At 41.1% G+C, this 19,946-nt stretch overlaps 1 protein-coding gene across 1 annotated transcript in view; it reads left to right on the top strand.

The window, feature by feature from the left end:
- The window catches only part of LOC105394731, a 42,449-nt gene extending 25,347 nt beyond the window's left edge, over positions 1-17,102 (top strand). The window contains exons 5-23 of the mRNA XM_048633292.1: positions 3,920-4,320; positions 4,574-4,921; positions 5,459-5,597; positions 6,042-6,193; positions 7,444-7,582; positions 7,977-8,158; positions 8,673-8,808; positions 9,388-9,534; positions 10,246-10,394; positions 10,630-10,899; positions 11,104-11,433; positions 11,975-12,091; positions 12,520-12,758; positions 13,253-13,403; positions 13,915-14,031; positions 14,380-14,487; positions 14,872-15,016; positions 15,261-15,733; positions 16,007-17,102. Coding sequence (XP_048489249.1) covers positions 3,920-4,320; positions 4,574-4,921; positions 5,459-5,597; positions 6,042-6,193; positions 7,444-7,582; positions 7,977-8,158; positions 8,673-8,808; positions 9,388-9,534; positions 10,246-10,394; positions 10,630-10,899; positions 11,104-11,433; positions 11,975-12,091; positions 12,520-12,758; positions 13,253-13,403; positions 13,915-14,031; positions 14,380-14,487; positions 14,872-15,016; positions 15,261-15,733; positions 16,007-16,710 — 4,447 coding nt within the window. The 3' untranslated portion in view covers positions 16,711-17,102. The remainder of the gene's footprint in view (positions 1-3,919; positions 4,321-4,573; positions 4,922-5,458; positions 5,598-6,041; positions 6,194-7,443; positions 7,583-7,976; positions 8,159-8,672; positions 8,809-9,387; positions 9,535-10,245; positions 10,395-10,629; positions 10,900-11,103; positions 11,434-11,974; positions 12,092-12,519; positions 12,759-13,252; positions 13,404-13,914; positions 14,032-14,379; positions 14,488-14,871; positions 15,017-15,260; positions 15,734-16,006) is intronic.
- The last annotated feature ends 2,844 nt before the right edge of the window (positions 17,103-19,946 follow it).

Raw genomic sequence — 19,946 nt, 5'->3', positions numbered from 1 at the left:
GCTGTATAGAATGAATGCTTAAATGATTATGGAAAGAACATTACCCTAACATACTATTAGGGAAACACTTCTTCTTCTTTGGGTACCATCTCCTATCGGAGGTCGGCAATCATCTGGCTTATTCTTTCCTTCGAGACTGCTGCTCGGAACAAGGATGTGGTGTCGGTGTTGTACCAGTCTTTCAGATTTTGGACCCAAGATGTTCTTTTTTGTTTGCACTGACCTCGAACCTGTCGGTGACCCCGACTGCGGTGCGGACCTGCGTGTTGGCACCTGCGTACATGTCCTGAACAATACTTATGTTCTTTACGGGTACACCCTTGTTCTGCAAGCACCGCCACAACAGGTCTCTCGGGACTCGATCGTAAGCCTTCTCAAGGTCAATGAACACCATATGCAGGTTTCTTTGTACAGCTCGAAACTTTTCCATCAATTGTCTCACTGCGAATATGGCGTCCGTTGTACTCCTTCCAGGCATGAAGCCAAACTGGTTTGCCGATACTGTCGACTCTCTCCTAATCCTACTTTCGATAACCTTCTCATACAATTTCATCGTGTGTGCCATCAACTTAATTCCCCTGTAATTTCCGCAATCTTGAATATCTCCTTTCTCCTTATAAATTGGCACCAGATAACTCCCGCTCTAATCAGTTGGTATTGACTCCTCTGCGAAGATTTTATTGAAAAGATAGGTCAACCAATAAATACCATCATCTCCCAATAATTTCCAAACTTCTACAGGTATGTTATCTGGGCCAACAGCCTTCCCATTACCCATTTTTCGTAATGCAAACTTGACTTCCCATTCATTAATCTTATCTACCATTCCTAAATTAAGGCCCTGCGGTTCCGGTAAACCAACTCTATCATTCTCTACATTCAGCAATTGTTCAAAGTAATTCTTCCATCTCACCTTTATTTCTTCATCTTTTGTTAATACTCTTTCATTCTCATCTTTCATACATCGTATCTGAATCATATCTTTTGCATTTCTTTCCCTATTACGCGCTAATCTAAATAGCGCTTTCTGTCCTTCCGGCTTTTCAAGTTGTTTATACAGTTCTTCTTGTACTTGGGACCTTGCAATCGCCACAGATGTTTTAGACTTCTTCTTCATAAGCTGATATATTTGCCTTTTCTCTGCTCTTAATTGGTCATCTGTTAGTTCTTCTTGCCAATTTTTAAATGCATTCTTTTTGTCTTTCAAGGCCCTCTGTACTTCTGCATTCCACCACCATGTTTCCTTTTCTATCTTCTTGACTCCTTTTATCTCTCCCAGTACAGTCTTTGCCGATTCTCTTATGGTATTGGCGATGACATTCCAATCATCATCCACAGTTATGTTTTCATTAAATTCTAGGCGTGCACCAGGGTTCATCCCTGAGTCCATACCTATTTTTATTGGTAATGGATGCATTAACATCTGCAATTCAGAAGGAGGCGCCCTGGTGCATGCTCTTTGCAGACGACATCGTGCTTGTCGATGAGAGTGGGGATGAATTACAGGTGCAACTGAACCAGTGGCGAGATACCCTAGAGAGTGTGGGATTGAGACTGAGTAGGACCAAAACAGAATATGTTCTGTCAATTCGGAGGGCCTACTTCAGCTGCGTCGATATCTCTGGGTACCTCGCCACTGGCAGTAGGTGAGGATTTCCGATACCTCGGCTCCCTTCTACAGAGTGATGGAAGTATTGACAGGGATGTGACGAGACGAATGAATGCAGGATGGATGAAATGGAAACAACTCACCGGCACGACGTGTGATCGCAAGATGCCAATTAAGATCAAAGGAAAAATATATAAAAGCGTCATAAGGCCGGTGATGTTGTATGGGGCTGAGTGCTGGGCAACCAAAGTATGCGATGAGAAAAGGATGCATGTGACAGAGATGCGAATGTTGAGATGGATGTGTGGTGTTACAAGAAAAGATAGAATACGAAATGAGTATATAAGGGGAAGTATGAAAGTGGCTCCTATAGTGGAGAAGATGAAAAGCCATCGTCTTTCTTGGTTTGGGCATGTCATGAGAAGAGAAGATGATTATGTGACAAAGAAAGTTTTGGAAATGAGACCCGAAGGAAGGCGCAAGAGAGGAAGACCTTGCATGGCTTGCATGTGTAGCCATCACAGGATGCATGAAATCAACACCCACGGCCGCACTTGAGGTACTTCTCGACCTTCCACCATTACATCTCGTGGTGAAACAGGAAGCAGCTGCCGCCGCTTTTAGACTAAGAGCAGCTGGCCTCTGGGCAAATAACTCAACAGCGTCACACACATCCATTATGTTGGAAGCCATAAAACATCAACCAATGATGGCAGCCATTGGTGATCGAATACCGCTTATCCATATATTTAAAAGGCACTATAACATTCAATTGCATGAAGAACCAAGAGATCAGTCCAGTATATATGAACTGAGAATTTACACTGATGGATCCAAAAAAACGTCAGGTACGGGTGCTGGTGTCCCCTCCGATGACCTAAACATTCATTTTTCACTGGCACTAAGCAAATACAACACAATCTTTCAGGCTGAATGTGTTGCTATTACACGGGCCGCTAACGCAGTCAAATCTAGAAAGGTTACGAATCAACGTATTCGTATCCTATCTGATAGTGCTGCAGTTCTGCTAGCTTTGTCTAGCAAAACTATAACTTCGGGGCTAGTACTAGAGTGTCACTCAGCTCTAGAATCGCTTGCCTCACAAAACAATACCATAACCCTCCAGTGGATAAAAGGGCACAGCGGGTCGCTGGGGAACGACGCTGCTGATGAACTTGCACGAAAGGGATCTGACACTGCACCAATAGGCCCAGAGCCGATAGTACCGATCCCTTTCAACCAAATTCGCTCTTGGTTGCGTTCCCGAACGACAGAATGCCACACCAATCTCTGGAGTAACAGTGCCGAGTGCAAACAAACAAAAGCTTTTGTACCACTAATTAATACTAAACTAACACGCAAATTATTATGCTTGGACAGAGCAAACTTACGTGTCGTGATAAGTACCATAACAGGCCACTGCCGGTTAAATAAACACCTATATCGCATGAAAATCTCCACCACTCCTCTTTGCAGAAGTTGCATGGGGGAAGATGAAACAGCTTCCCATGTCTTGTTACATTGCAAAGGCGTGGAGACAATACGATCAAAAATCCTCGGATCTCCGGGGTCCCTCCGGGAAGTCATGAGCAACCTAGGTCGTCTACTGGCTTTCTGGCGTGAGCTTGGGTGGCTTAATAGCTAGTCACCCCATAGGTATTTCACGCATAATGGCCCACCTTGGAGGCTAAATGCGGAAAATCAGCTCGCCATGATAGATGAGAGGAAGACCAAGAAAGACGTGGCTTGATTGCGTGAAAGAAAATATGAGAGAGTGTGGAGTGAATGAGGATATGACAGAGGATAGGGTAAAATGGCGTGACATGACCAACAAAGCCGACCCTAAATAAGGATAAGGCAAGGAAGAAGAAGATGTTCTTTTTCGACCGGGTCTTCGACGGCCTTGAATTTTCCCTTGTAGGAGAAGTTGCAATAAACCGTATTTACTGTTGCGCATAATATGTCCCAGGTACTGCAACTTTCTCCTTTTTACGGTTTTAAGCACTTCGGTCCCTTTTTTCATTCTCTGCAATACCGTTTCGTTTTTTATTTTATCCCTCCATGATATCTTCAATATTCTTCTATAAACCCAATAGGGAAACACAATAAGTATGCTATTCTAAATGGTAGCTAAGGTAATTTGAATCTGAAATCTGAATCTTTAAAAGGTTCACCGCCTACCTAATGTCTAGATTCTAAAGACTATTTTTGTCTCCAGCTAGCAAAATGTTGGATTCAAAGATAATTATTATTGTGATTCTGTAAGTCTCTGTAACATCCATACTAAAATACTAATTTCCCTCTTCTCAGGTTGGACAACTCATTCCGCGGCAAAGGCCTCTGCGAGCTCATGACGAAACCCATCGAAGCCTTCGACTTACAACGAGACTTCGTCGAAGACAAAGACTTCGATTTCTTCGAACTTGACCGAAACAGCCTTGAACCTGATTGCCAAGAAACGCTCAGAGGCGCTGGAATGCTGCATTCTGGTTACCTCTCTTCAAAGCCAAATCATATACCAGGCCATGTACCAGGACATCAGAAATGGGACAGATACGATAAGCCAGATAATCGAATACCAGGACACCATGATCGATTTGATGGTCATGTGACAGGAGGTCACATGGAGTATGATAGAGGCTACGATAGGAGAAGACCAATGGACCACGGGCATAGAAGAAAGTATGGCGACTATGTTCCTTATCAAATTGGTGAGTTTCTGACTTTTGTATGCTTTACATACTTGGAAGAATGTTACGGGACTTCACACATACATTATAATGTTCAACTTAATTTTTCACCATCTTACCAAAACTATTCTAAATATTTCAATGATCTTTGTAGATTAGTAATATATCTGCTTTCCTCCATTAAATTTTCTTTTCACCAATCTTTCTATCTATACTCCAAAAGACTTCGGTACATTTATCTATTCTGTCTTCAACTATATTTCTTTCTTTAAAGGCCTAGCCCGAAGCAGTGAAGACGATGAATCTTGGGGTCAATACGGAGGGTCCTACGGAGGTTCTAAGACCTATTACAAAGACCGAAGTGACTTCCAAACCTCGCTCAACCACTGGCGCCTTAGTACCCCAAAATACCATACGACAGAATACGCTCCAACTGTGCAAGACTTTGACTATAACAATCTAGGGAACAGAAAACATGAAGGCCATTTTGACTATGGACATTGGAGACGAACACATAGCAATAGGAGTGAAGAAAGACCAGGGTTGACATACGGAGAGTCCAATTACTACAGGCCAAGGCCTACGAAGTATTATCCTGTAGAAAGAAGCGATGAGCCTAAAGGTACGAACGTGTGTCCAGTAGATTGCAAGGGATAGCTTATGTTTCTTGAGAGATGCAGATTTTATATTGCTCTAGGAATCTAAACTACTTCATAGAAATTTGTGAAGTCCCGTAATCATGATATTGTGTTTTATTGCGATAATGGCTAAATACGAGTAGTTCTAGCATATTTTTCCACTTCACTATAACCTAAGTAAAATAACACAATATCACACAGCTTGTTGATCTCTTAAAGAAGTTCATCATAAAGCTTTTGTAAAAAATATTTAGTTTAACAGTAATCCTAAACAAAAATTGCAATATAAGATACCATGGTATCTTTATCATCACCTGGGGTAATGCCAACATTTAGCTCTTTTCAATATTCAATACATTAGTCGAGGCCTTCTTGCAACCATGACAAAGTCATCTGACCAACTTCGGTTCGTTACCTACCATATCTACCATTCCATCAAGCTAGTTCCTGTCATTTTCGATATTGAAACAAAAGTATACTTACCTACATTTAAAGTATCACATCATCTGCATGTTTCCCAGATTGCACTCCAAAGCGACGGCCAGGCATGTCTCTGGGGTCAGGGGCCATCAGACGGTCACTACGAGCTCGCAACGTAGTGGCGTGCGAGACCGCTTGCTTCAACGAGAAGGAGTTTAAATGTGTTTCTTATAGTTATCGGTGAGTGTTCTTTTCTATGTGTAAGTTTGAAAAAGTTCACAACATAATCTAGCCCCAGAAACAAAATGGATGATTCTATTCCAAGGTGGGTTGGAAAGTCAAAGTGAATTCTACATCTACATACATTAAGAGCCAAACTTCTGTATTGAAAGAAGAAACCAGTTTGAAACTCTTCAATCCTATCACTATCGTTTTCGAAAATAAATTCTCGTAGGAATGCGATACCAGCATTTGGCATCCTATGAATGCTACATAAAATTTAGTCTATGCAGACGAATTATACACATTATACTTAACAGAATGAAATAAACCATGGGTAGGAAAGCTATAAATAGCTTTCAGTTGCGTGCTTTAGGATAAACCTACGTCCAACGGTGGCCTGCTAATAGGCTGATGATGATAGTTAGGTACTTATTACATCTATATAAATATCCTCACCCCCAGATACTCCACATCCCACGGGTCCGACAACTGCTTCCTGAGCGAGCGTCCGTACCGCGGCGCGGAGCTGGCGTCGGACAGCGACTCGGACGTCTACGCCATGCCAGTGGACCAGGGCTGCGTCAGCGTCACGCCTAAACCCTGGATTGAGAGCGGTGAGTGGTTTTTGGTATCAGTGGATTTTGTGGTATAATATGGCTCATAAGCATATCATCGAGAGCGTATGTACAAAAGAGTCTAGAATTGCGTTAAAATAAAAATTAAATAAAGCAAAAATATATTGTCAAATAATTACCTATCTCAAAAGTGTTTAAGTTTGGATACGGCATTATAGGGTTCAATCGACTGGAAATGCCTTCCTCCATCACCCATATAAAGGAATCACCTGTATATTACCTTCAGCTTGGAAAAAAAAACGTCAACTCACTGTGGACTGAATGCAGAATTTTCGCACCTTTCGAGCTGTAAATATTTTTATCGGGCGCAGGAGTCACCAACCTAGTCATACACATACAGCTTTTATCACCACCTTTCCTCCTGTATCTGTACCTAAATGTTAATCCAACCCTCCTTCCAGAATGCTTCTGGCACGTGCGTTCGGAAGCCGCAGTGAGTGGTTCAGCGGTAAAGGCGTCGCTCACAGTGGCCCCACTACCCTTCAGATCCTATACATACAAACGTCATCCAGCTCTCTCTTAGAATAGAATAGAATAGAATAGAAAACATTTATTTTCTTCCTTCCAGAATGATTCTGGCACGTGCGTTCAGAAGCCGCAGTGAATGGTTCAGCCTTTTCTTCTTTAGTACTATCCTCCAGATCATACACACATAAACGTCTTCCATTACTACTCTTCTTCCAGAATGCTTCTGGCACGTGTGTTCGGAAGCCGCAGTGAGTGGTGCAGCGGTGAAGGCGTCGCTAACAGTGGTCCCACTACCCTCCTGATCCTACACATACAAACGTCTTACATTTCTCTCTTTCTTCCAGAATGCTTCTGGCACATACGTTCAGAGGCCGCAGTGAGTGGTGCAGCGGTGAAAACGTCACTGACCGTGGCTCCACTACCCTCTTAGTACACTCTTCCACTACCCTCTAGATCTTATATATATAAACGTCTTCCATTTCTCCTCCTCTTCTAGAATGCTTCTGGCACGTGCGTTCGGAGGCCGCAGTGAGTGGTGCAGCGGTGAAGGCGTCGCTGACAGTGGCCCCACTATCCTCTTTAGTTCTGCCCTCCAGATCCTACTCATACAAATGTCTTCCATGTCTCTCTTCCTTCCAGAATGCGTCTGGCACGTGTCTTCAAAGGTTTTAGTGAGTGGGGCGGCGGTTAAACTATCACTGCTTTACCCACCTTTTAGTTCCTAAACATATAAACGTCTTCCATTTCTCTCTTTCTTCTAGAATGCTTCTGGCACGTGCGTTCAGAAGCCGCAGTGAGTGGTGCAGCGGTGAAGGCGTCGCTGACGGTGGCCGGGCTGGGTGCCTGCGAGGCGGAATGCATCCGGGCTAGCGGGTTCTTCTGCAGGGGGTTTAGTTTTAGGTGAGTGTGGGTCGGGTAGCTAATGTATAAGTTAGGAGTTTCGTAGCTATCTGTCCAGTCACTAAAAGAGATGTTTATGCTAACTGAGCAAAAACATTTACATTTTACTATCCACTAACGGGTGATACGTGACATGATAAATACTGAACCTACAGAGATAGTGTGTGTAGCTATCGATCAAATATTATTTAAATAAACTATCCTTTACTCATGAGTCTTGGAATCAAACTGTTTTGGCCGAGGTGATTGAGCACTAAACAAAAATAAACAAGTACCCACCTAGCATCCCCGGAATGCCGCTGAAAACACACCAACCTTCCTAGGAAGATTCTCAAAAACCAACCAATTATTCACCCTTCCACCCCTTCATCTTCAAAGAACTTTAATTCCACAGATACGACGCTCCAAAAGCCAACGACGATCTCGAGAACTGCCTCCTAACCTCTTCACCGCCGACCTCACTGGAACCTGACTCGGGCCTGAGCGTCGCTCCAGGTCACGAGATGTACTCCCGAGGGAACTACGGGAGAGGGTGCGAGCCAGCGCTCTATGACCATTCGAGGGAGACTGAGAAACGTGAGTTAGTTTATGAGGGGGCCAATAGATGGCGTTGTTGGACACATGGAGATGGGAAACGTGAGTTGTCAATAGATGGCGTTAATATGATGTTTTGAATATAAACCAATATATGGAGCTATTGCTTAGGAAAACTATATAGGTCTTCACAGCCTACTTCACTGGAACCTGACTCGTGTCTTAGTGTGGCTCCAGGTCATGAGATGTACTCCCGAGGGAGACTGAGAAACGTGAGTTAGTTGATGAGGGGGGCAATAGATGGCGTTGTTACGATGTTTTTGCGTGTAAACTAAGTAAGGAGATGGGAAACGTGAGTTGTCAATAGATGGCGTTATAATCATGTTTTAAGGCAAAATACTAAAACTCCCGCTCCGATAGCGTCGTTATTAACGTAGATAAATGTCAATATATCGTGATAGCATTAAATTAATTAAGATTTAAATTGGTGGGATGAGCGTAAAACAAGTTTGGCTACGTCAAAAAAACAACTTTATCCACTCTATCTCTTCCTCAGACTGCTACCTTCAATACGACAAGGCGGCGAAGCTGATTGGTCCATCCATCAAGGGCCACGCCCACGCCAAGGACCAGGAGGACTGCGGCAGAACTTGCACTAATGCTCCTTTCAAGTGCTTGAGCTACTCGTTTAAGTGAGTTGAATTCTAAGTAGTAATAAAATCTGTTATTAGCTTTAGCCGCAGTTTCACCATACTCTGTTAGATCATAACAAGGGATTAGTGTTGACATCTGATAATAATTTAATATGGAGATAAGGTATAATTAAATTTAAATTAATAAAATTAAATAAATTGATGACATCACAATGTAACAGAGATGAAACTAGATCTAACAGATTATGGTGAAACTAGGCATTAGTCAAAGAGTTCCACTGCTATACACTGTAAATGCCCTATATACCTTACTCGTCTAGCCTACCATTAACACGTGTTAAAAGCCGACGGTTGACGGGTTAAGCTAAGAAGTAGGTAAAGGACGTCTAGATGCATCAAAACTTTTACCATAATCTCTTCTTAGCATGTCGGTGATAAACACTAGTCCTGGTTTAGGGTTTGTACTGCGCACCCTGAGAAGTAAGTGACTTCCGACTTATCTGACCAGCCAATCTCTGTACCATGGCAACAAACCCTAGTCCAGCTGTTCAAATATTTATCAACTTTACGCTAAGAAAAACAAAGATTAACCCCTTCGTCCTCTTCTCACACCCACAGTTCAGCTGCAACAGAGGGAGACAACTGCCTCATGTCAGAAGTGCGTCTCTTCGATCTGCAACGAGGGGTGGACTACGAGCATTCACGGGATGACGCTCTGTTTGCCACCGACTTGTTTAATACTGAGTGTACACACACGCATACACTGTAAGTTTATATAGATACTTACCTACATGGTTTATATTGCATAGTTAACACAACAGATAACTGAACTACTGCAAGTCACATTAAATTTGAAAGATCTCTCAATTTCTGTTTGTAATTTGTGATCTCCTAGTTTAGTTAGGTATTTTGTGGTTAGGGCAAAGAAGGTTGGCTGCTGCCTTGATATGATATGATGCTCAATTATTGAGAAGATCCATGCTGTTGGATGGACCTGCAAAATAATCGTTTCTGCTTCTTTGTATCACTCGCCCATTGTATAGAGATATGAGAGTAAAGCTGCGTACAGACCGGCCCAACGAACGCCAACGAACGGGTTTCATTGGCCTTCGTTGCTGCAATCTGCCCTGTATTATGTATGATAAATATTCATCGTTGGGCGTTCGTTGGGCCTTCGTTGGTCCGGTCTGTACGCAGCTAAATGGAGCATGTCATGGAGAGTCGTCCTGTGTAGATACACACCAGTATGCATCCATCTACTTATAAAAGAAACACTTAAAAATTTCCGATAAATAATTTAACAAAGTGTTTACGTTTATAGTTGGTAACATTCTAGTGAGCTTTTAAATGTACTTCAATACTGCAGACGGCTTCATCAAGCTAGCCTTTTCCGCTTTGGAGTACCTTGGTGCTTTTCTCACTGGAACTTTTTCATTGCCCGTGCCAGTGTACTAAACCCAGACTCTACAATTCCAGTGACAGTTCCCACGAGCTGCCCCGGCCACTCTCCCCTCCACCTACCGACGACCACCACCACCCCCCGCGCCCCGCGCCCTCCGGGGCCGGGTACCTGCCCACTGGCCCGGTTGGACCGGAGTATGGTGGTCATGGTGGTAGACCTTCAGGTATGTCGTCATTCTGTTGCAATACTAAATGTAAACATGTTATAGGCGCTACAAAAGTGATAACCCTATCCGGTATATTTACGACGTAATTGGTAGCCCCAAAATTATGTTTTAAATTACCTATGAAAATACAAAAAATATCAACCATCCATCACAAATCTCTCATTTTAGTAAACCTTGTCCCTTTCAAAATATGCGTTGAGCTAAATATCTTCTTAAATCATTAACTCAATAGGTCCATCCTACATCCCTGACTCCGGCCCGCCCAGCGCGCCAAGCTACAAGCCGACTGGCCTGCCAAGCGGACACTACAAACCCTCTGGTCCGCCAGACCATTACCCGTCTGGCCCGCCAGAGACCGGCCCCGGGTACAAACCACCATACCCGCCAGCGTACAAACCGTACCCTTCTGATCCTAGTGGTCCGAGTTATCCAGATTATAGACCTACTGCGTTGAAACCTGGTTATCCTGGGGAACCTTATCTGCCAGGACCTTCGGCTCCAGGTATTTTTTTAAAATATTTGGCTAGCTTTTGTTTCACCATTCGATAAATATGATTTGTTTCACCATTCGAAAACAGGCAGCTGCTAATATTATTAGTTATGTTTTTTTGTCATAATGATGCAGACGTTTTCAGCTTTTGAGTTACACATAAACATAAATCAATATGGATAACATGGAAAAAATATTAACCTATCAAAATTTCAGGATACAGACCAAGCAGCTATTTACCTGAGCCAAGCACAGGATACTCTGGGCCCAGTGGCCCAGCCTACAAGCCAAGCCACACTGGGTCAGAATACCGACCTGATCCAGTTCCAAGACCTGGTTATCCAGGACCAGACTATAGGCCAGACCCAGTGTTGAAACCTGGCTATCCAGGACCAGATTTGCGACCAGACCCAGGGTATAAACCTGGCTTTGTGCCGTCTATTCCTTCTGGGCCACCTGCTAGTGGGTATGGAAGACCTACAGATGTCAGTGTAAGGCCTGAGAGACCTGGGCCAGGGTATTTTGGTGAAAGAGAGGAGGGGCCTAGTAAGTACCTATCACTCTATTTTATTTACATTACTATTGTTATTGAACATTAAATTTTATGTAGTAATGTACTGTAACACTATTTAATAGTGTTTTTATTATTTATCTTCAAAGAAAATAATTAATTATCATATTTTTTTCAGGTTTAGTTAAGTTTGTACTCAGTTGTTATAGTAGATTTTTTTGCAATATTTACATTAATTTTCATCGGTCAGCCTAACTTCACTCATTGCTAGTTTTCATAAATACTTATAATCTGCATTTGTAGCTGCAGTTATTTTAGACTATTAATTTTTAGACTACACATTTACAATCGTAAGTGACTCTTTCAAGCTATTGTTTGGACCTTGCCTTGCCTCAGACATAAATAAATTTTCTCATTAAATCTATATCCAAAAGGTTTCTTGAAAATTTCAACAAAACAGTGTCAGTATCTGTAAAAATAAAATAATGATCAACCTCCATTCTTCACAAATATTATCGGGAAATATAATATGAACCTCTCTACACCATACCTCTCTAACTTACCTTCCTCTCCCAGTAGCCCAATCCTGGCGTCACTACACGGTGTCAGGCCTGCCCTGCCGGCGTGGGACGACCTGCGCGCAGAACGCCATCGGGGGGCACTGGGCTTGCGAGCCTGAAGGGGGGGAGATTGGTGAGTTTTATGCTGGGATTTATAGGAAGATGTTTTGTGGGAGACCTTTAACTCCGCTGGATTGGTGACCTTAGATCTTTTATATACATTGCCGGTAGTGTTGCTGGATGAAGAAAACTGAAGACAGAGAGTTGTGAATCCCCTTGGAATTTTACTTCTGATAGGCATTTTAAAAACTCGGCCTGACCACAATCAATGAGAGTTTTTGCACAATTCCCTTATGGTTTTACTTACCTTTCATGGTTTTCGTCACCTTTAAACAAGAAGCATCTCTCATTCAAGATAGTGAGTTGATATTATAAAGCACACATCACTTTCTTGAATCGCAGATGCTTCTTGTTTTCAGATATGATAAGAGAGGTATAATTATGATATTAAAAACTATTGGACTTTGGACCGCTCTTCAACTTCTTTCCTTTACTCTTCAGGTTCCTGGGACTACTGCTGCGCCCCAACCCACCGTTGCGGCTACAGCGAGGGCTTCCACAAGCCGTGGTGCTTCGTCGGCAGAGAGCGGGAGCAGTGGAGGCCCTGCAGCGACAAGTACTATCCGTACCACCAGCACAGCGGGCCGCACCCTTCACTGCAAGGGGACCGAGGTTTGGGAACCACAATGTTTTGTGAAGCTAGAATTATTAGGGCTAAGTTTGAGGACCCTAAAGTTGTGGTTGGTATTGTTAGGTGTATTGAAAGAGAGGCGTGTAGTGGGCGTGTATTATTTGGTTACAGCGGGCCGCACCCTTCACTGCAAGGGGACCGAGGTTTGGGAACCACAATGTTTTGTGAGGCTGGATTTGTTAGGGTTTGGTTTGAGAACCCCAGGGCTATTATTGGCATCGTTTTAATGGATTGAAAGAGGCGCCTTGCTTTGGGAACCACAAAATTTTGTGAGGCTAGAATTATTAAAGCTTGGTTTGGGAACCACAAAGTTGTATTTGGCATTGTTAGGGTTATTATTGGGTTAGTGTTGATGCTATGGGAAATGGGTCCGTCATGTGTGTCGGAGAACTGATAACGATAGGGTTCTTGAGTGGAGACCATGAACAAGCAAAAGAGGATAGAGGTGAGAATGGCTTAGTTTGGGAACCACAAAATGGTGTTTGGCATCGTTACGCAGATTGAAAGAGTATTAGAATTATTGGGTTAGTGTTGATGCTATAGGCTTATACCCACCGTTGCGGCTACAGTGAGGGCTTCCACAAGCCGTGGTGCTTCGTCGGCAGAGAGCGGGAGCAGTGGAGGCCCTGCAGCGACAAGTACTACCCGTACCACCAGCACAGCGGGCCGCACCCTTCACTGCAAGCGGACCGAGGTTTGGGAACCACAATGTTTTGTGAGGCTGGAATTGTTAGGGCTTGGTTTGGGAACCGCAAAGGTGTGTTTGGTATTGTTAGCATCGTTAGGTGGATTGAAAGAGATGCTTGAATTCTTTGGTTACTATTGACGGTATAAGCCTTTTACTTTGTACAATGTAGCATGAGACCTATGACAGCTGTCAAAACCATGAATTAAATTTTATATGTCATTTGTACGATTTAAGGAAAACCAACTTTATTATCCATAAGGATCTTTCAATCAAACGTCAACATCAGACTGATAACCGTTGGGATAGACGAGTTTTCGAGTGGAGATCATGAACAGAAAAAAAGTTACATGAGATGTTGTTCAGCGTTAACAGCAAGCCTTTAGTAGTTGACTGAGGAAAGTGAAGCACAAGGTTTATTTAGTAGTGTTAGTAGCCTTCGGGAGAACCCATTGAACGAATTAAGTACCTACTTCTCATTCCACAGTTCACTAAATGTATAATTTGCTATCCATTTCAGAGCCAGGTCCAAGGCCAGCCCCCAGCTATGGACCTCCCCCTGCCCCACCATCCACTTCGTACGGGAGACCTCCCCACAGCTCCTACCCAGACGCAGGTCCACCTGCTAGAAGACCAGGTGACATATTCATAGACTTCTTGTAACGATAACCTTTATTACAATAGGGTTATGTCCGAGTTACAATAAAGTCCGAGAGCCGATAATTATTAACTGTCTTGACTCTTGAATCAAACTCTTGCTTTATCCTGAATTTATACCAATGTGCATCAGCAACTTAGACAGTAGATAGATAGATAGAGTACTCTTTATTTTTACACCAAGAAATAATTAACAATTTTACATACACTTAACTAGGCTAAAAAAGGTGGTTTTATCGCATATAGCGAGAATATTTCTTTAGTAGATAAATAATGGTCGTCGATTACCTATTTTTTATGATAACAATATATTTATTTTGTTTTCCAGTAGGTCCCCCCGGCCCGTACTTGCCAGAAGCAGATCGCAGATATTGGGACAACCTGTACAGGGATGGCCCACAGGCCTACTACGATAAATACGGAAACCCTTTGCCAGGTAATACGCTTAAATTGGTAACAACCTCTAAAATATTTTTTACTCCAATATGTATGACACTCACTCTTACGAGCTCTTCCAAGGCCGCAATGCGTCTCTCGTAAAGAGCGCTAAAATATTATGTTCTCGGCCTAATCGTCCTAGAGAAGTGCATGGGCGCTTGCCCACGCTACCACCGCTCCAGAAGAGAGTAGGTACCTCCATTATCTTTTCTTTAAAAGGATACCCAATGAATCTGACTATCAGAAAATCTGCCTTAGTCTGTAAAAAAAAAAGCTATCCATCAGTCATGATCTTCGCCTCCTCGCCGCAAAAAACATTTTAATTACTTCTAAAAACCTCCTAAATATGTATTATAACTAATAACCCTTCTATCTTTCCCAGGCTACGTCCGCGTGCCCACAGCCGACCGTCCCCACATCAAGTACCAGCACAGATACCCGCCGACTGGAGGCCCGGGCTGGGAGCCCGTGTCCGGCCCTGATGATGGACTGGACCCACCTATGCCGGGGGGGTTGGGGGCACCGAGGTAAGAGAAGTTAGAAGAGCAAGGTTTTTATAATAAGGAGTTGCTCATATACTGACATATCATCGAGGATCTCGATTAAGATAAACAGTTAAAAATGATAAAGATTATCCTTATGGTGAACGACCGACCGTACTTAGTCGACGGTGCTTACACAACATACACACAACGCTTGAAAAAAATAGAATGATTTTGGGTAGGTATTACTATTACAACTTGAACTTAAACAATTTAAACGTATTTTCAGATACTGGCCAGTAGCCTACTTGCACAAAGGCCCACCTCCGAACATGACCTACTTCAGGTTCAACGAAACCCAAAATAATAATAAAGTTAATAACAACAATCGAATCAACCAACAAGATAATAGAACCCCAATATCACCACCGAAAGAGACTCCAGCACCAGATTTCAACAAACCCAAAGATGAAAAAGACAAAATAGGTGATAAACCCGAAGGTAGGAAAGAAAAAACAATCAATGGCAAAGACATTTTGAACATAAACTACGTTGAAATCAAACCAGGTAATGCAACTTCTAATACTACACCTAAAATCGAAATCAAAGAAGAAGCAAAAGATGCAAAAGATAATATTTTGAAAACCAATAATTCAGAAGTAGTTATATCCCCGCTTAAAGTTGAAGAAAGCGTTGAAGTAAAGGGATCTAATGAAAGTGATGAAATCAAAGGGATTGATGGGAAACTTGATGACTTTACAGGTACATACATAGTTGAAATTAATTAATGCATGACTAATGAACTAATATGAACACACTTATAATGTTTCTAACAATAACGCCAGTTTGCAAGAAGTAACAACTTAATAACAAAAAAAAAAACACTTAATAACAATAAATAAATAATTATGTTAACTGTTAAATTCATCAAGTTCAATCAAGAAATAAAGTTCATAGAAATAAGACACGATTAGATATCTATGATGTAGGTAATAATAGATTTTTGAACTTAAATGAAAAACTTTTTAATTTCAGGTTCTCTTGAAGTAATCGACTTGGAAGAACCTAAGGGAGATGGAAAACCATCCGATTTGAAAACTTTGGAAGCTGAAGAAGCTCAAATAGCTGCTATAGGCCGTTTCATAGCATCGCAACGCGGTGGTAAACTAGTCCTAGAAAAACGATCACAGAAAGAATTAGAAGCTAAAAAAGTTGCCGTCGACGAACATTTGGTTGAAGATTTCAACTTCGGTAATAGATTTGCTACCTCGGAACGAAAAGGAAAGGTGCAGAAAATAACAAAAGAAGAGATTGAAAAAGAACGTGAACTGGCTAATGACAAGAGTCTAGAAGTAAGTGAAACTACGTTTGTTAGACCACCTAGAGTTTTAAGCACTTTGAATTCACAGGATAATGTCAGAAAAACTATGGTCAATGGTAAAGTTTTTTACGATGCAACAGTACGGGAGCAAAGAGATCTATTCCCAACTAATAACACTAGAAAGAGCCATAACAGAAGCTCAAATATTAGAGCTTTGGATGATATGAAAGCGCCTTCGATACTTGCGAATACAACCTATGGAAAGAAAAAAACTATAAGGGCTAGAAATGTGAACCCTGTTAGAAGAGTAAGGAGGATTTATAGAAAGAGATATAACCCAGAGGAAGTGAGAAGGAGGTTGTTAGAAAGAGAGAGAAGTATGAAACAAGATGTCGATTCTGCTAAACAGAAAGCTTAGAGTGTTCTTTAATGATATTTTAATAAAACTTATTTTTTTTTTCTCAATTTTATAAGTAAATAGGCTCTTGATAGGTATAAATGGATTCGTGGATAAAATATTGTCAGTTTAACTTAAAGATAATTTGTTTTTGCGTTAAATTGACGATGCGGTTTACTAATAAAATAAAATTATAATTAAATTAGGTACTCTTAAAATTCGTAAATTCGATACACTTAGTTAAGATTTATTTCTCAATTTATCATAAGTTATATCATTCTTAAATATGATTATGGATAGATATATAATTATACAACCTACAATAAGTTACCATTAGAGAATAAGTAGTTTATTTTTATAATCTAACTTACACTGCTATTTATAACTGTACTTTTACGGAATAAAATAGTAATTAATTGAAATTTCTGCCTTTTTCATTTAGTAGTCATATTTTATCTTATAGTTAAGAACGTATACAATTCAGCTCAAAAAAGTATGGATTATCGTAGAGTTGTACCCTGTCAAACTAACCAACCGTCAATCTTCGAAAGAGGAAAAATATATAAAGTTATTTCATTCCTATTGTAAAGTTCTATAATTGTTCCAGAAGTTCGTTAGAAAAATGCCGCCTTATACAGAATGATGCAAAAGTGGTGAAAGCCGAAGGGGGTGACGAATCACGAATATCCAAAAGTTGCTCAGAATGTTGACCTGAGTCATATTATCCCCTTTCTGCTTAGTACTATAATATCTTCTATTTTTGCAATACTTTTGTATACTTACTTATACTTAGTACCTACACTGCCTTTCGCTGAACTCTACAAGTCTACATACAGTCAGCTGCATAAGTAGCTATACATTCTGTACCTTGTCAATCTAACAAACCGCCTATCCATTCATTGAAACATTGTTGGTTTGTCAGTTTGACAAGGTACAGAAGTGTATAATAGGTAGGTACTTATGAAGCTGACCGTACATCAATAATATATTATAATCTAAACACTCTTGTAGAAGAGTGAAAATGAAAATGAAAACATCCCGGGAGTCATTTTACATGCGACAGTGTTTACTAAGCAGTAAACTTTCGAAAGTGAAACTGCAGTGTGCCAGGGGTTCCCAAAGTGTGCCCAATATACCTATTACCAATGATGTATTAAAAATATAGACGACTGAATGGCGTAGTGGTTAGTGACCCTGACTACTGAGCCGAAGGTCCCGGGTTCGATTCCCGGCTGGGGCAGATATTTGTTTATTTGATATAAATAAATAATTTGTTAAAAACACAGATATTTGTTCTCGGGTCTTGGATGTGCCCGTAAAATGGAAATAGGCCTTCCCCCTATTACATTGGGACTAACATAACACTGGCGAAAAGTGCAGCAATGCACCTCTGCCTACCCCGCAAGGGAGTACAATAGTACAAGGTGTGAGTGTTTGTTGTTGTTTATGTGTTATTAAAAACATGTAAAAAGCACAAGAATGCATGCAATGAATCATAAAGGTGAGTAGGTAGTTGTAGAAAATATCCTAAAGCTATAAGTACATTAACATAGAGTATAAGCTGACTGAAAAAGTACAAGAATGCATGCAATGTAACATAAAGCTACATTAGTACTTATAGCCTGGTTAAGGGTGCTTACATAGAGAATCGGGTTCCCTGTATCTACCTGTATCGGTAACCTGATTATGCGAAAGCGCTCCCTCACGGAGCATTTCGATTTTTAAATCTCTCATGAGCGCTTTCGCATAATCAGGTTACCGGTACAGGTAGGTACAGGGAACCCGATTCTCTATGTAAGCACCCTAAAGCTGTACATAATATAGTACCTAGCTGACCGAAAAAGGTTGAGAGCCCCTGAAGGTTGCAATTCTCGATGGATCTTTAAGCTGGATGCATAATGCATGCTTTCTATGCTCTGTGATGGCATTTAGAAGCTTTCTTTGAAGAGTTCTGTGGTCTAGCAAAGCCTAGTGACCTAGGTATAATATGTGGGGACATCTCACACACGGCCATCCGACCCCAAACTAGACAGAATCTGTAATATGATAGCTGATATATCTACACAAATACATAGATAGATACAATATTAAATATAAATAACAACACCCAAGACCCGAGTACAAATATCTGTCTTTAAACAAATATCTGCCCCAGCCGGGAATCAAACCCGGGACCTTCGGGATAGCAGTCTGGGCCACTAACCACTACGCTATTCGACCGTCGTATGATGTTCGAATCCTGCAAAAATAGCTTCAAAACCCCTTGTGCATCAGACTGTCATGCGTCCCGGGTGCGATTTCCGGCCGGGGCAGATATTTGCAAGATATTTGCTTAAAGTTTTTCATTTTTATTACGTATCTGTATAGATATACTAGCTGTCAGATACCCATACTTCAGGTAAGGTAGTTATTCAGGTAGTAGGTACTTCAGGTAGGTGCATCGTAAGTACACCAACGGGCAATGAAAAAGTTCCACTCACAAAATGCCAACACAAAGCGACCTCATTGTTTTTCAAACATTTAATTTAAAAAAAACAAAATATTATTGTTTTTATTTGGTAATATCCTGATGCTCTGTTAAATATACTTCAATGTTGCAGAAAGCGTCATTAAGCTAGCCTTTTCCGTAGTAATTTTGTGTTTTTCTCAGTGGAACCTTTTCATTTCCAGTGAGTGTATACTGTATTACGAAAGCTTACTAACAAGCCATTACACGAATTTCTTTTTAGTAACATTATTTCACCACATTACAGCCAACATAATCATTACGTTCCTAAAAATTACATACTTAAAAGTGAAAAATCTCACTTATTTTCCGCATTATAAAGTCAAAAGTGTCATGTCATCAGAATGTGTTTATTACGTGATAACTTTCTTTGACCGCGGTAACGATTATAGCGTTAAAAATAACGTCAACGATTACAGCGTTAAAAATAATGTCATATCAACTCATATCGTCATTATCATCATAACTAAGCGATGCGATGCAACAAGATAATTTGGACAAGTATGGAAACTAAATAATGGCTTGGGTTCCTTATATTTTCCGTGGGGATATAAAACAACAAAAAGGAGTTAAATGTAGAAGCAATGTCTACCAGACAACCTTTGGATGGAAGATGCTTTTTAGTGTAGGGAATAAGTTTGTTATCGTTAATTTTCAAAAATACATCGCCAAGACCCATGGAGTCTTGTCCATGCCTTGTTTTTTTCAATTATTATTATTATGTTGTGTCTTTACCATCACGGGAAGGGAG

This window comes from Plutella xylostella, chromosome 2, assembly GCF_932276165.1.
Source record: "Plutella xylostella chromosome 2, ilPluXylo3.1, whole genome shotgun sequence".
Lineage (NCBI taxonomy): Eukaryota > Metazoa > Arthropoda > Insecta > Lepidoptera > Plutellidae > Plutella > Plutella xylostella.
This window is presented reverse-complemented; position numbering and strand designations above follow the sequence as displayed.